General features: G+C 37.8%; 1 protein-coding gene across 2 annotated transcripts in view; it reads left to right on the top strand.

Annotated features, from left to right (window-relative positions):
- Col19a1 (collagen type XIX alpha 1 chain) overlaps positions 1-14674 on the top strand; it is a 314640-nt gene that overhangs the window by 66111 nt on the left and 233855 nt on the right. For both annotated transcript variants that reach the window (XM_029483553.2, XM_021163060.3), the window contains exons 10-11: positions 9669-9713; positions 12328-12372. In XM_029483553.2, the coding sequence (XP_029339413.1) occupies positions 9669-9713; positions 12328-12372 (90 nt within the window). The remainder of the gene's footprint in view (positions 1-9668; positions 9714-12327; positions 12373-14674) is intronic.

Below are 14674 nucleotides of genomic sequence, written 5' to 3'. Positions count from 1 at the left end.
CCAGTGTGGTGGTCTCACTCTTATAATCCAAGGTTTATCGCTTATTTAAAATCATGCTAACGACTACTTGCAAAGTAAAGTTAACAAGAAAGTCACTGTTATGTTATTTTGTGGTGTAGCTGGTATATATTGCAAAGTATTTCATTCTAGGGAAGAAACACCAATCTTTTAAACTTCAAATTTTTTAAATCACATTGTAGTTAGTGTTTCAGATAGAATACTTTTCTCGCCTTACAATAAAAATACCTTATTTGAATTTTGGTGTTTTGGATGTGAGCATAAACTTTCCTTAATGGCTGAGTCATCTCTCCCAGCCCTGATTTTTATAAATAAATTTCTAAAGAAAATTATTAGTTCACAAACCTTATGTGATTAAATGATGAGAGTCACATATCTTCACAGCTCAATTTCCTAAATTTCCACCCGGTATTTTTTTATCCTAATAATTTATATATATATATTTTATTCAGTTTACATCACAATCACAGCTCTCCTCCCTCCTCTCTTCCCAGCCCCACCCTTACAAAGCCTTCTCCCCAATGACCCCCTCACCCTGTTCTCTTCAGAGAAGGGGAGGCCCCTCTGGGGTACCACCCACCCTGGGGCATCTAGTCCCCACAGGACTAGGCAAGGCCTCTCACTGAGGCCCAACCATGCAGTTCAGGTAGGGGAAGCAGAGTCAATGGCAGGGACCAGGGAACTGTCCCATTCTGCTTGTTATGGGATCCCACATGAAGACCAAGCTGTACATTTGCTATAAATGTGTGTGGGTATCACAGCTTATGAACATGTGGATGCCTTCTGTGTCACCTAAAAAGCATCCCTGTGCTTAACTAAGTTACAGCCCTCTCAGTATACATGATTTGTTGAAACATCTCGGAGCAAGAACACAGGCCAACCTGCCACAGAACACACACCTCTAGCACGTTCTCCTCAAATGGAGTGCTTTTATATTTAACACGCAATGAGGCATATTCTGAGCAGCATTAAGTAGAGTTTGCATGCTGGCTTCAATTTATATTCTCATACAATATGATACTACTGTAATAAATTAACTTCTATGCATGCAAATTTTATTGTTGTAAAATAGACTTGCACTTTGACGTTCGGTGAAATGATAGCAGTAATTACTTTTAAGTGAAGACTCTAAACAGAATAGTAGTTCTCCACGGTTGCCTTTTTTTTTTTTTTTTTTTGGCAACAGAAGCAAAATAATATACTATGTAGCACTGTTTTATGACATGTACTTTTGGAAATGGAGTCATTTGGACTTTAAAGAGGAGGAATTATAGCAACTAATTAAATTCTTTTACAAATTACCCTGTGAACCAGTGCACACTTAGAGTAGGCATTCACACTGTGTACACACAGCTTTTCTGTCATCCATCATAAGACAGTCACTCTCTGTATTACACTGATCCAGCACACCTACGAATTTGCCTAAGTTTGATAAATTAGCTGCTGTTCATTCATCGGGGAAAATTCCATTCTATAAAGAGATAACTGTTTACTTCTGGTAAACTTAGACGGTAGTGAGGAGCTACTGCCAATAGAACGAATAAGTGGAATGGATTTGTTTCCAGGAGAAATGAATGCTTTAATGCCCAGAATCACACACCCACACATACTAACACACACACACATTCCCACGTACACTTGCACATAAACCTTTCCAACACACACATACACACACACACACACACACACACACACCATATACACACAGGTACTTTGTCGTTCTCATCTGAAGTGGGAAATGGCTGAGGATCTGAATAGTGGATGAATGTCCTGCAAATTTAGGTCTAGAGCGACACTTGCTCTAACTGATGCATGTTTCATTCAAAATTTGTCTTATTCCCTACTTCACTGATGAGACAGTATAATGTGTATTGTTTGGGGGCAATGTAGACACTTTTTAGAAATATGATTCTTTACCAATAGTGTCTATTTTAATTATGTGACCATAAAACATAACCAAAATAGAGCCTACATCATGCTAAAGTAATATTTACTTGCCGAATGACTACTTTATTCCCTAAGGAAAATCTGCTTTATGAGACAGGGTGTCTGTCACCTTGTCGCCCAAACTGGGGTGGAACTCACTAAGCAGGCCAGGCTGGCCTCAAACTCAGGGATCCTCTTTTCTGTCAGTTGAGTGCTGGTGTTAAAGGACTGCACCACCACGCCAGCCAGGAGGAAGCAGTTATTAAACTACTTTTGTTCCTTATGAAGTAGGTAGAAAACCAATACTAGTCCTCAGAAATGTGCCTGACAACAAGCAGAGTTACACTGCCTGGATCAGGGTTCTAGGACAAAAATCCTCCTCCTTTATCAAATGGGAATTACAGTGGACCCACGTTAGCTTGATCTTAAGGACAGAATGAGAGGCTTATGAGAGAGCCAACTTAATGACTGGCAGAAATGTTTAATAGCTAGAAGACACATTTTAAACACACAGATTGATGATGCTCTTGCTCTAAGCTCTGGCTTACCGTGAGACTAAATCAGAACTCACTGAAGGGAATTTATTTTATTCAAAATTTATTTAGCAGGAAATGTTAAAATAAAACTCAAATATCTTCTGAGTCTTTGGCCTTTTTAAAAACAACAACAAAATTAATGTTCCTAGACCAATGGACCCATCCAAAAGAATTACACATAGCACCACACGCTTGTATCATGTTGATAAAACAGCTGCTTATGCAATTAATACTAAGTGCTAAGCACTGCCAAGAGCCTCCTCCTTTCCATCAGCGAATTCAATACTTACAGACACTTTAGCTCAGATTTGTTTTTATTACTTTTGGATTAAGAACCTAGGATATAAAGACAATTAAAATATTCCTAAGTTTCATAGCTATCGAGGAGTGGAATTAGAAGTGAAGCTCCGCCCACGTGAACTCATTGTTCATGTGCCTTCCTGCAGTTGCATCATCAGGATGCTGCCAAGTTCCCTGCTTCCTTTTCACACTCTGTTAGAATTAAATCACAAATCCATTTTCCTTGCAGCTTAGGGAGCAGATTGGGAAGTTCACTCTCTAGATCCTGCTGTGTCTCTTTAAGTCTATGAACCCCTTTAACATAAGATCTTCTAACTCCAACACGGGCAGAAGACTATCTCTGAAGAATTACTACAATCTAGTTCATTCAGTAAATGAGGTGGTTTTATAGTTTTACCTCCAGGAACAAACAGACTGAAAATATGATGGTTTAATTTTTTCCGTTTGTCAAATTTGAAAAGAGATTTGAAATATTCTCATAGTGTCCAGAGGTGACTCCAGAGACCTGTAGTCTGCTCTCCATGGGCCACAGCCCACTCACTGCTGTCTGGGTTGACCTGAACATCCAACATAAGACATTCTACCTTTACACCCATTACCAAACATGCTTTTGATGCATGGGCACACATTTCTATACACAGAGTACTATCAGAGACAATAGCATTAAACGTAGTTACCTGACATTATTAAAATAACCTGTAATGGTAATGACACAGTGGGTCAGTTGCTAATTTGCCTGTCGTAAGAAAACAGAGAGACTGCCTTCAGTATAAAGAACCTTGACGACAACGGACCTTGTCTCCATAAACTCTGAGCTCCCATTCACTGCACTCAATGTGCAGAAACGAGACTTTGCACTCTTCATTATCTTTGCGTTTCTTCTCTTCTGGGGACTGAAATGATGCTTTTTGAATCTTGATATTTTCCCTAAAAAGGCATTTATGAGAACACTCCAGCTCCAGGAAATAAAGGCAGATGTTGTTTCAGTTTACATACATGCAGACGAGCCCTGTAGCTGTCGTGAATCCTAATGACTTTTGTTCCAGCCTGGTCCAGATGTGGCGTTAATGCCTCAGAGACTAAGAAACTTATAGGCGTTTAGCAAAAATAATTTTTGTTTAAGTCATTTGGCTTCCTCTGTGCATTTCTAGTTTCACCTAATTTTTCCATGAATAATCAGAATTAAGCTCATTTCCACAGTTTCTCCCTAAGTTCATAAAGAAATTAATATGTATTTGCACATAACAATTTATTATTGAAACTGAAACCACTAAATAAGAACATGCAACTTTATCCAACAGTAGAATTTTTTAGATTTAATAACATTTCTTCCTTCCTTTCCTCCCTCTAAGCTCTCTCACATACCCTCCTTGCTCTCTTTAAATTCGTAGTCTCTTTTTTATTGCTATTGCCTGTATACATATGTATATTCATATACTGATATATTCATAAATGTAAACTGCTCAGTCTATGTAGTGTTTTTAGGGATCACCATTTGGTATTATAAAATAATCAATTTGTGTGTCCTTCCTCAGGGACAACGATTTCTCCTGCTCTCAACACCCCTCATTGCTTGCAGTTCTTTCTGTAGGTTTGAGGTCACATGTGCTCTCCCCTGTTCACTTTGGCATGTTTGTCACCTTCATTCAGCTCCTGTTGAGTGATACATCATTTTGTCAAGGCTGATAAAATATATGTGGAATTTATGTTAACAAAAAAATCACTGTTTGCATTTGTATCAATACTGTCAATTATAAATGTGCTTTCTATAAGACCAAGACAATGAAATCTCAATGTTTTATTTTATATATCCACAAAACTAATAACAGTTTGTAGGGTTATCAAATTAGCTATATAATCAACTTGTACTTTATCAAAAAGGAATCATCTGAATGCCTGTGTCTTTTTAAAAAAAATAATTAATAATGAGGGTCTCATGAAATCTAATAATAAGCGATATTCATAGAAAAATAATCAAAAAATTATAGTTTTATTACTCTACCTTCTATCCCTGACTAACATCCCAAGGCTAACAGGAATAATCGGTGGAAAACTCTGGCTTGATGAGGAGCGTGTTGGCATTACTTTATCAGTCAGTGTGTCCTGATACAATACAGCTCCAAATAAGCAGAAACGGAAGAAGCACAGAGGTAACAGAGGGACAGGAGAAAGAAACCTGGCCACTCTGCAGCTGACTTTATTTCTCAATGGTTTCTTATTCCCTCCTAATGCCTTGCACTCACATCCCAAGTAGAGCAGTTGGCAGGGAGCACAACAGATGGATGACAAGCTCGGCACATGCAGCGACTCTGGCACCAGGCACTTGACTTTTATTTACCAAACAGTTAGGCAGATCTCAGGAACCCAGTCTGCTAACACCCCTATTTGGTTTAATGTGCAATCGGTATCTAGCACATAAATATGAAAATATTACCTGGAGGAAAATTCCTCACTGATTCTTTACATAGTTCACTGGCTAATGGTCTTATTTTTGGTATAGATTACTAACATAGTGAACAGTAGATTTAAAAACATAACTGCCATCATTTAAGAAATCTGTGACTGTGGATAACAGTCTTCCTGAAGTGGCTCCATCAGAAGCATCAGCCAGCCAAGCCAGGGTCAACTGTACCAGGGTATGGTGATGGGTATGACTATCATGTAAAAGTGAGAGATTGAAGTTCAGATAATTGATATCTTAATCTCTTACCAGAATCTTCACAAATTACTACCTTCAAAGCTCAGGCATGTTTTTATGAAGCCTTCTGGTCTACCAATCAAAACTGGAAGCATGTCCATTCTCCTAACTTAGTATTTTATTTACATCACCGAGTTTGTATGTCTATATGCTTGGGAGCACCTAGAATAAAAGGAATCATATCTCTCGTATCTCTGTGATGCCTGTGCTTGGACCAACAGAGGATGCCCAGCTCGATAGACTCTTCGTAAGTTTAAGCTGAACTGCACAGAACTCAAGGAAACTTAGCTCCAAAGTACAGGAGAGAAGTAAAGGAGAACTGTTTGACATCTATGTTGAGGGAAGAGTGAGAAAGGTACTTTAGTAAGAACTCCCAAGGTTTTATGCAAAGCAGACTTCAGGGAAGTAGTGGGGAGGAGAAAAGCTTACAAATGAGGTTTCCTAGGATGAAATGTAATAGGGGCAGTGGGTACAGCTCCAGAGCTTGCTTCCTTCATTTCCCCATCACCTGCTCTCCCTGCACTCTCTTAAGCAAGCCTTACTGCCAGTCTGAAGCTAAGTTACCCGACGGCTTTAGCACAGTGAGGCTCCAGTAGAGGTAACTGATACGGAGTCACGCTATCAATTACTCATCACGAGGAACACTCTGGACAGGAAGTGGTTTGCTGCAACTGGTATCTTACTGTCCTTAATTGGGAGCTGACTGATGGCACTGTGTTCTATATCTTAAGTCATCTTTCATTTGGTGGAGTGCTTGCTGTGGGTGTCATTAACTGCAGGCATCAGATACCTCAACAGATGATTCAGAGTAAACACCTTGATTTCCTACCATGGTTTTGCAGTTTCAGAATTATCTAGACTGTCTTTAACCTACTCTGACAGTAAGCTCAAACCTTTCTTTCTCACATACCCACTTCAAGAAGATCATATCAGTTTCATAGGATCCCAGAATTTTATTAGATTCTACAAAAGTGGCTGGGTCCCCCTAACTCCACTAGGTATTCAAGAAAACTTTCACCACCCCTCCAAATAATTCCTAAATTGTTTATTTTTTTTCAAAGCTCAAAATAACTGTCGTTTGTCTAATTTGGAGAAGGGTTAGAACTTGATTTTTTCTTTGAAAGAAAATCTTCGTAGTGCTTATACTTGGTTACATACTCAATATATGCAAATTTACACATTTTTAGAAGCAAATTGCATTAATAGAAAAACAACTTTAGCACCCAAAACAACATGGTGTGTGTTTGTCTGTGTGTGTGTGTGAGTTATGGCTCCATTTTTGTTTTGTTTGGAACCACATCTGACATAAAAAAAGCCACATTTTAAGAAACAGGTATACTCAGAGAGCAGGATCATATATTTAGAAACTCTAAACTATTGCTAATGTCTTAGTGAATAGAAGCCTTCATAATGACCCAAGTGGATGTCATGCTTAAGATCCAGAAGTAAGACCAGGAATTGATTTAGGTTCAGAAAGCTTTAATTCAGTAAGCATAGATGTGTGTTTCTTTCTTTTTTTTTAATTTGTGCTTCACAATATGAATCAGACAGAAAAATTAATTAGAAGCTTATAATAGTAAGCTTTGGTGGCAATGGTGAATATAGGAGTATAAATACAGTTTCTGTATTATTTAATTTGGGAAGTGAGTATGTGAGCAGTGCTCATGGGCAGGTCACTGGACAACTTTCAGGAGTCAGTTCTCTCCTTCCAACATGTATGTTCCAGGAATTAAAAGGCTAGTAATTGAAAGAATGTCCCCAGAAATAAGTTTTGAAAGGTCTGATTTGTTTGAAACTACTGATTATATTTTTTTCCAATTATGAACTAAAATTTTGCTTGGAAGATAGAAGAGAAAGATCTTATGTTGTCTTTAGGACTAGAATTGGGGGGAAAGGAAGCAGGAACTCACACACATACATGTGCACACGCACACACATGCACACACACACATGCACTAAATACATAAAACATAAAACAGATCAGTTCCCTTTCAATAGCATTGGGGAGTACTGATTTTGTGGGCAGAACTAGGTTTACCCTGGTTGCCAGCCGTTCTTTGGGCTTTGCTCCTATATTTCAGGATGAGCACTAAAGTGACTGGTGTTACCAACATAATGTTTTAGATTAAATTTTTATAGAGCCAACACTTGGCATCAGTATGTTTGGACTATGTCCTTTTGAAGTTTTCCTGGTAATTCATACACCTTCCTCCTTTTTGAGACAGAGATGGGATCCAGTGTGCTCACTCTCCTCTGGTGGACTAAAGGCAATTAGAAGTGATTATAAGCCTCTAAGTAGGGAAAGAGGCAAGATCAGTTAACATTTGCCATAGCGGAAACCTAGTACTTTTAAACTACAGGAATCACAGAATGTCAACTAAAGACACATCGGTGCCAGCACTCCAGGCACATGGTATGTAAAAGCTGGCAGCTAGCTAAGCTGTCAACACTCCTTTTTCTCCGAAACGGGTTGCTGGCAGTGTGAATACCATATCATTGTGCTTTGGAGGATTATATGTTGTATCTGGTGATCCTGAGTAACTTGCAATATGATATAAAATATTATATTGGATCAACTGAGGGAAATAATCTGCTTCTTAGGGACAAGTGGGCATACTTCAGTGGTGAGTAATGTTAGAGGCTCCATTTCCATAGAATGTTCTTTGGCATCAGATACTAAATGCGATTTCCTTATCTCTTTATCAAATGTCACTGCAGCTTTCTACTAGTCTTGCCGGTGCCTCAGGTCAAGAACCATACTAACTTTCAAGTGAGGAAAAGCTTAGAACACTGATAATTATGCTATTTTTGATGTTTCTACATCTAATTACATATCTCAACCAAATTTTGCCCGTACTATGATAACAGCAGTTATACTATAGAATACTTTGATAGTTTTATCAACAAAGAAAATCCTTAACTCTTAAAAGAAAGTGTGTTTATCTGTCAATACACTTCTGGTGAAAAATAAAAAAAAAAACAGTAAAACTTTCCAAAAATGTCTTAGTAATAAAATTAAGATCTCAATATTGAGGCAGAGTATCTCGTTGTTTTAAAATGTGAAGATGTGGTGTTTTTCTTCATATACTTAAAACTTCCTTTAAATAATTGTTAGAAATGATATCTGTGTTCCAGATAATCCTTAAGAACTGTTATTTTCTAAGTGAATTTTCTAAATATTTTTACAAAAATAGAGCAGATCATATTTTGAGCTGCCTGAATCTCGACACTCAGGAGCCAGAGTAAATTCCTAGACTTAAGTAAACGCCTGAGGGTCCACGGAGAATGTATCCACCCTCCCTGAAGTTTCTCTTTCTGGGTGGTGTACTATTCACAAAGCAGACTTGTCAGAGCGATGACCAAGAATTCCAGTAATGGAACCTGATAGGCATCTGCTGAAAACATTTACGCCCATGACAGGAGCCAGGCAAGTGGAGAGGGAACTGTTTCATGTAGAATTGCCTTGGTATGAATTTAGAATTCAGTTCCCAGTAATCAACAGATATGGATAACGAAGTAAGTATATCCACATTGTGACAAGAATATCAAGATGTACGTATATATCTCAGATTAGGTAAGAAGATACCTATAAACCACAATTAAATTGGTTACCAGGGACCATGTAGGGAAGCCACAACTGAAAGGCTACAGCCCCATCACTGTGTAACAGTCTATAGAAGATGATTATGAGAATGGTAACTCTCGATGAATTTGTTAGCAATACCCACCCAATAAAAGCATTTACTCTTGTACACAAGGAAAAGAGAAGGAAGGAAAGAAGAAAGAAAATATTGAAGGAAGGAAAAGGAAGGAAGGAGGGAAAGGGGAGCAAGGAAGGGAGGAAGAGAGGAAGGAAAGAAGAAAGAAAAGGTTAGATTGTTAAATAGCATGTGGAACACAGGATGTGAAACCATTGAGCACTTTCTTGAAATCTCAGGTTATACTACAAGATGAATAACAATGAGACTGATCCTTAACACCCCAGAGCCTCCATACACTCCCCCATTCCTTTACCTTAAAATTTGAGGTGATTGCCCTGTAGATGTGACATGACAGAAATCAGAAGCCCAGATGCACAAGAGATATCCAGGAGAATGCTACCTTTCCTCATATTAGAGGGCCCCGTTCTTTGAGGGTCTTTTACATTATCATTTGTGACTAATGACATTCATTTTGGTTACTCTTTTTAGGGTGAACATGGCTTACATGGTACTCCAGGATTACCTGGTCAAAAGGTAATGAGCTTTTGTAAATGTTTCTTACAAAGTAAGCTAATAACCCAGTCTTTTCAAGGAGGATTCATAGAAGTCTTTCCCTCTTGGAGACCCTTCAAGGAAACATTCATTACAGTATTAGTGGCATGCTTCTCCAAGAATCAGTAGCGATGCTTTCTAAGAACCACGGGCGACTTAGAGGGGCACCAGAAACACTTTGACTGTTATCAGTCAGAGTGAAAAATGGAAAAGTATTTTTCTGCAGCTGTTTCCTATTTGCACAGGTTGCGTTTCTCAGATTAGATTAAGCAGAAGTATTTATAATGACCTAAACTTTCTGGCATTACAAGGACGCTATATACACAACTAAGCTCTTCAAAACACAACTTTCTTTGCTTTGGCCTGGTAGTGCAGACCAATCATCCTAGCTACACAGGAGACAGAAGCAATAAATATTACAGGTTCACAGCCTGCCAGCCTATAGTGTGAGCCTAAGGCCAGCTTGGACAACTTGATGAGATCATATCTCAAAATGAAAAGCAAAAGGAAGGCTGGAAACAGTTCAGTGAACAGTTCTTGCTTAGCCAGTAGGAGGCCATGAGTCAACCCCTACATGGAAAAAAAAAACCTGCAGAATGTCACATTCATATTCATCATGAATAAGAACTTTAACACCATCCAGGGTGAGTCTCTCAGTGTCTGAGATCTTTCTCATTACCAAAATTAATTTCCTCTGTATTCTTTACTATCTATTCAAGGATTGCTTTCTCTGGAAGCAAACTTGACTGTTCGTGCCAAGCATATTGAATGCACAGAAACTAATACACTTCAGATTCCAAGAGGGAAGTGGAGTGACTTTAGGTGGGGCCACCTGTCATGATACAACTCAGACAATCTCACCTTGAGGGAGAGCATCATTGATGAAATTTCAGATGTCCCCTCAGTGCCAAACATGTCATTACGTTCCAGTGACGTGTTAACCGGTTTTAAGAGCAAAATGTCTGAAAGCACTACAGAGCTAGGTTTTCTTATATGTAATTGGCAACGTCATTTGAAAAGATACACTTCTATGTATAGTTACAGCAGCTTTTAGGAATGTTTCCTTACATAGCCCCTTAGAGAGAATGAGGTTAGATTGGGAGGCATGAAATGGCATGCTCTGAGTGTCGTCATAGCAGTTCTAGACCAAGCCCAATGGGACAGCATGTTCTGTATCTGTGAGCTGAGGTGCAAGCCAAGGGATGTGCGGATTTATCTGCTGGGAAATAGTTTTGGACTTTCCAGCAGCTGTTTGTGGTGGCCACATCTCATTCTGACAATGTGGCTGAGGCACTAGGGACATTTAACAGCTTCAGTGTCAGCTTGAATTACCAGATGGAGTTAAATTCTATACTTTAGGGGAAACACTATTAAAAGAAAGGTAGTCCCATGCACCTATGAACTAATCTATTGTTTTCTGTTAATGTTTTGAGGCAAAGTGAAGCAAAAAGATTATTTACTTATGTTTCAAAACACACATATATTTTAATGTGATTGTATTTGTATGCTAATAAGAGCTTACACTCTTAATTAATGTAGATTTTAATTAAATCACATGCCACTTTATGGAGGCATTGCAAAAAAGCTGAGATCTGAAACTTTTCATCTTTAGCTATGTATGCTGGCATATGTTTATTTGTTATCCCAGCAAATAATAGTAATGGAGGTAGGAAGATCTGGAGTTCAGGAAAGGCCATTGTGAGCTATATCGTGAGTTCAAGGACAGCCTGGTCTACATAATATCTTCTCTCAACAAACTTAAATAGAAAAAAATAAAAGGAACAAATGAAAATATTGGTCTCTTATGCCTGTACACTCAGAAGATACTGGCTGGATGCCTTAGGCCATGACCCTCAGTGGGTGCATGGCAAATATGACCATCTCTACCACTCACCTCACAGCTATGCAGCTGTAGCTCCCTGGCACGTAGGAGACTTTCAGCATTTACTAAATGTTTGATTGGAATGTGATCAATCTATTTATGTCAAATTAAATCTGAAAATAAACTTATGACATTAGAAAGGAATCGGGTGAGGAAGAGATGCTGGTACCTTCTAGATTTGAAAGACAAAATAGAGAATGACCCCTCTCTTTGTGGCTGTGAGTTGCATGAACAGAACAGAGAGAAACCTGGGGCTGCAGGCAGGTGGACTTAGGACACCAAGGTTCACAGCTAAATCCACTTATTATGAACTTCTCATTAGATGCTCATGTTGTGGAAGGTAGATCTCAAAGAAGTCTGTCTTCTATATTTAATGAGATGCTAGTGAGAACAAGAATGCAAACTCAGTCTGTGCCATTTAATTCAATTCTCAAAGCAAATGACGATGGTAGAATCCTCAGATGCTAACTTGTGGGATTCTTGGCTTTATGAGGTGAAATTTTCTCGAGGGTAGGGAAGTATACAGAAAGCTGTTCCTTTAGTATTTTGCATTATTCAGACTTTGTTTTGTTTAATATTGGGTTGGAGCTTCACATCTCAAGGAACTATTTAAATGAATGATTATTTACTGTTAGAAATATCACCATCATTATGAAAAGTCTATGAACTGTAAGTACTGTTCCTATTACTATACACCATGCTCTTCATTTACAGGGAGAACAAGGACTTGAAGGCATCAAAGGAGAAATTGGTGAAAAGGTATTCCTTTCCATATGCATTTGTAAGGATGAATTATGCTCCTGAAATAGCTTCATGTGACATTTAGCTCCTAATATTCTATAAGACACATGAAATAATTTTATAGTGATGCTAAAATATTTGCATCATTTAGAGTAGTCTTAGTATATTGGTGATTGACAGAAATAGTTCTAAACTTACTTAGTGGTCAAGTTTCCTTATTACGTGTATTTCATTTATATGTAAAAGATGCAAAGATTTATTGAGCACTGTATTTTTATGTTATGGTGTCATTGGTCCACTATGGCTGATGACTGACTAAAAGATTCCTAGTATGGACACTGGTCATTGGATTCCTTTCCTGGGGGGCGGTGGGATTAAGAAAGCAAACGAGCCAACTATAACAGAAAAGATACACTACACTAAGATCAGAATTATTCCAAAAGATTTAACGGAGGGACGGTTAGAAGGTATGAGTGATATATAAGAAACTCAGAACACTTTAAAGTGTCTTGGGTCACATTACAAAAGACTTGTAAATGCCACGAGGTTACAGAACCAGAGTCAGAGAAAAGTGTGGTGAAGGCTTCGGGCAGGGGCTGAAGGAAGCACTTTTTCCAAAGCAGTCAGTCCCAAGTGTGAACCTTGACAAGAAGTATCTTATTCTGCCCTGAACTCTTGTTGGCTAAGCAAGCATAGCCAGTCGGGTGGATGTACCCCATGAACATGGGTACCCTGGGGCTCAAAGGAGGATGGAAAATGGTGGACGGCGGTTCTTGAGGGGACAGGCACAGATGCTATCCCTGTAACTCAAGGATCATCACATCATCCTCTCACAAAATTGAATTCTGCATTTTATACCTTTAAGCAGTGTTATATTTTATAAATAAATAAATAAATAAATAAATAAATAAATAAATAAATAAATGTTAAAGACATCTGGTGGACCTCAAAAACCATCTAAACAACCATTCTTTTACAAACTTACAGCTTCAGCAGGTGGAGTAAATGATGTCAAACTAGCCAGTGTTGCTTGCTTATGTTTACCATTCTTGGTAGTGATCAGTTATTTGCATCTTCTATAAGTATTTATAGAGACAATGAGCATCTTCCATAATTACAGGACAAATTACACACATTGTAAGCCTCATGATAATTACTTTTCTTCACTGAAGTGAGAGAGAGCACCATATAATAACCATGCAATTGAGGAAAAATTCCATTAAAATTATAACCATTTAAAAAGGGTCTTTTAGAAATCTCTTGAATATATATATATATACATATATATGTATATATATATATATATATATATATATATATATGTTATTTTTTGCTTTAGAATAATATGTATTATCAGGCCATGCCTTTTGGACTTATTTACATGTATTTTTGGTTCCTTAGTAGTATTATACTTGTAGAAATAAATAAAAGTAAGCAATGTATAATATGCTTTCTATAATACCTTTAAAATTTGGGTATTTTGTTATTCTTTGAATATAGCTGATGTTTCATGGTAATAAGTGGATTCCCACAGACTGAACATGAATGAAACATATTATGTGTATGCATTACAATGCTATAATAAAGTCCATTATGTATAATTAATATGTTAATCAAACATTGAGAAAAAGCACATATTCAGTGTACTTTGCTTCTAAGTCTTCCCTTCTGCTTTCTCGTGTATATTGACTGTTGATCTGTTTATCTGAAAATTTCATGGTTTAGTTTGTTCTTAACATCTGACTAAAATTCTGTTGTGTATATGTCTCACATTTTTCCTTATCTGTTCATTAGTGAATAGACATCTAGGTTGATTCCAGTTCCTAGGTAGCAATGAACATGAGCATATAAGTATCTCTGTATTAGACTGTAACGTCCTTTGGGTAGCTGTGAACAGCTGCCACTAATGATAGATATGAGACTTGCATGTGATCAAGCCAAGTCATTTATATAGTGAAACTTATCTCAAGGGGTGGTTAGTTCTCCCCCAAACAGTTATTTATCAGATAGGATTCTCTAAGAAGACAGGTTCTCTTTTTTAAAATCTACAATGCCACATGATAGCTCATAACTGTAACTTTAGTTGTAGCACCTGCTCTCTGGCACCTGCAGGCACCAAGACCACATGTGTTGTACAAAACATACATACATACATACATACATACATACATACATACATGTAGGCAAGACATCCATACATAGAAAGGATTTAAAATGAAATTGAAAGTTTGGCTCTGTTAAACCTGTTGTAAAATTCCAGAGAAAGAAAGACAGTTGTGCTTATTTACTGAAGGCATATTTTTCCTGAAGTGCAGTTGGT

Source organism: Mus caroli, unplaced genomic scaffold (assembly GCF_978045245.1).
Source record: "Mus caroli unplaced genomic scaffold, Mus_caroli_1 scaffold_1, whole genome shotgun sequence".
NCBI lineage: Eukaryota > Metazoa > Chordata > Mammalia > Rodentia > Muridae > Mus > Mus caroli.
Note: the sequence above shows the minus strand (reverse complement) of the source record. Positions and strands in the feature narration are given on the sequence as shown.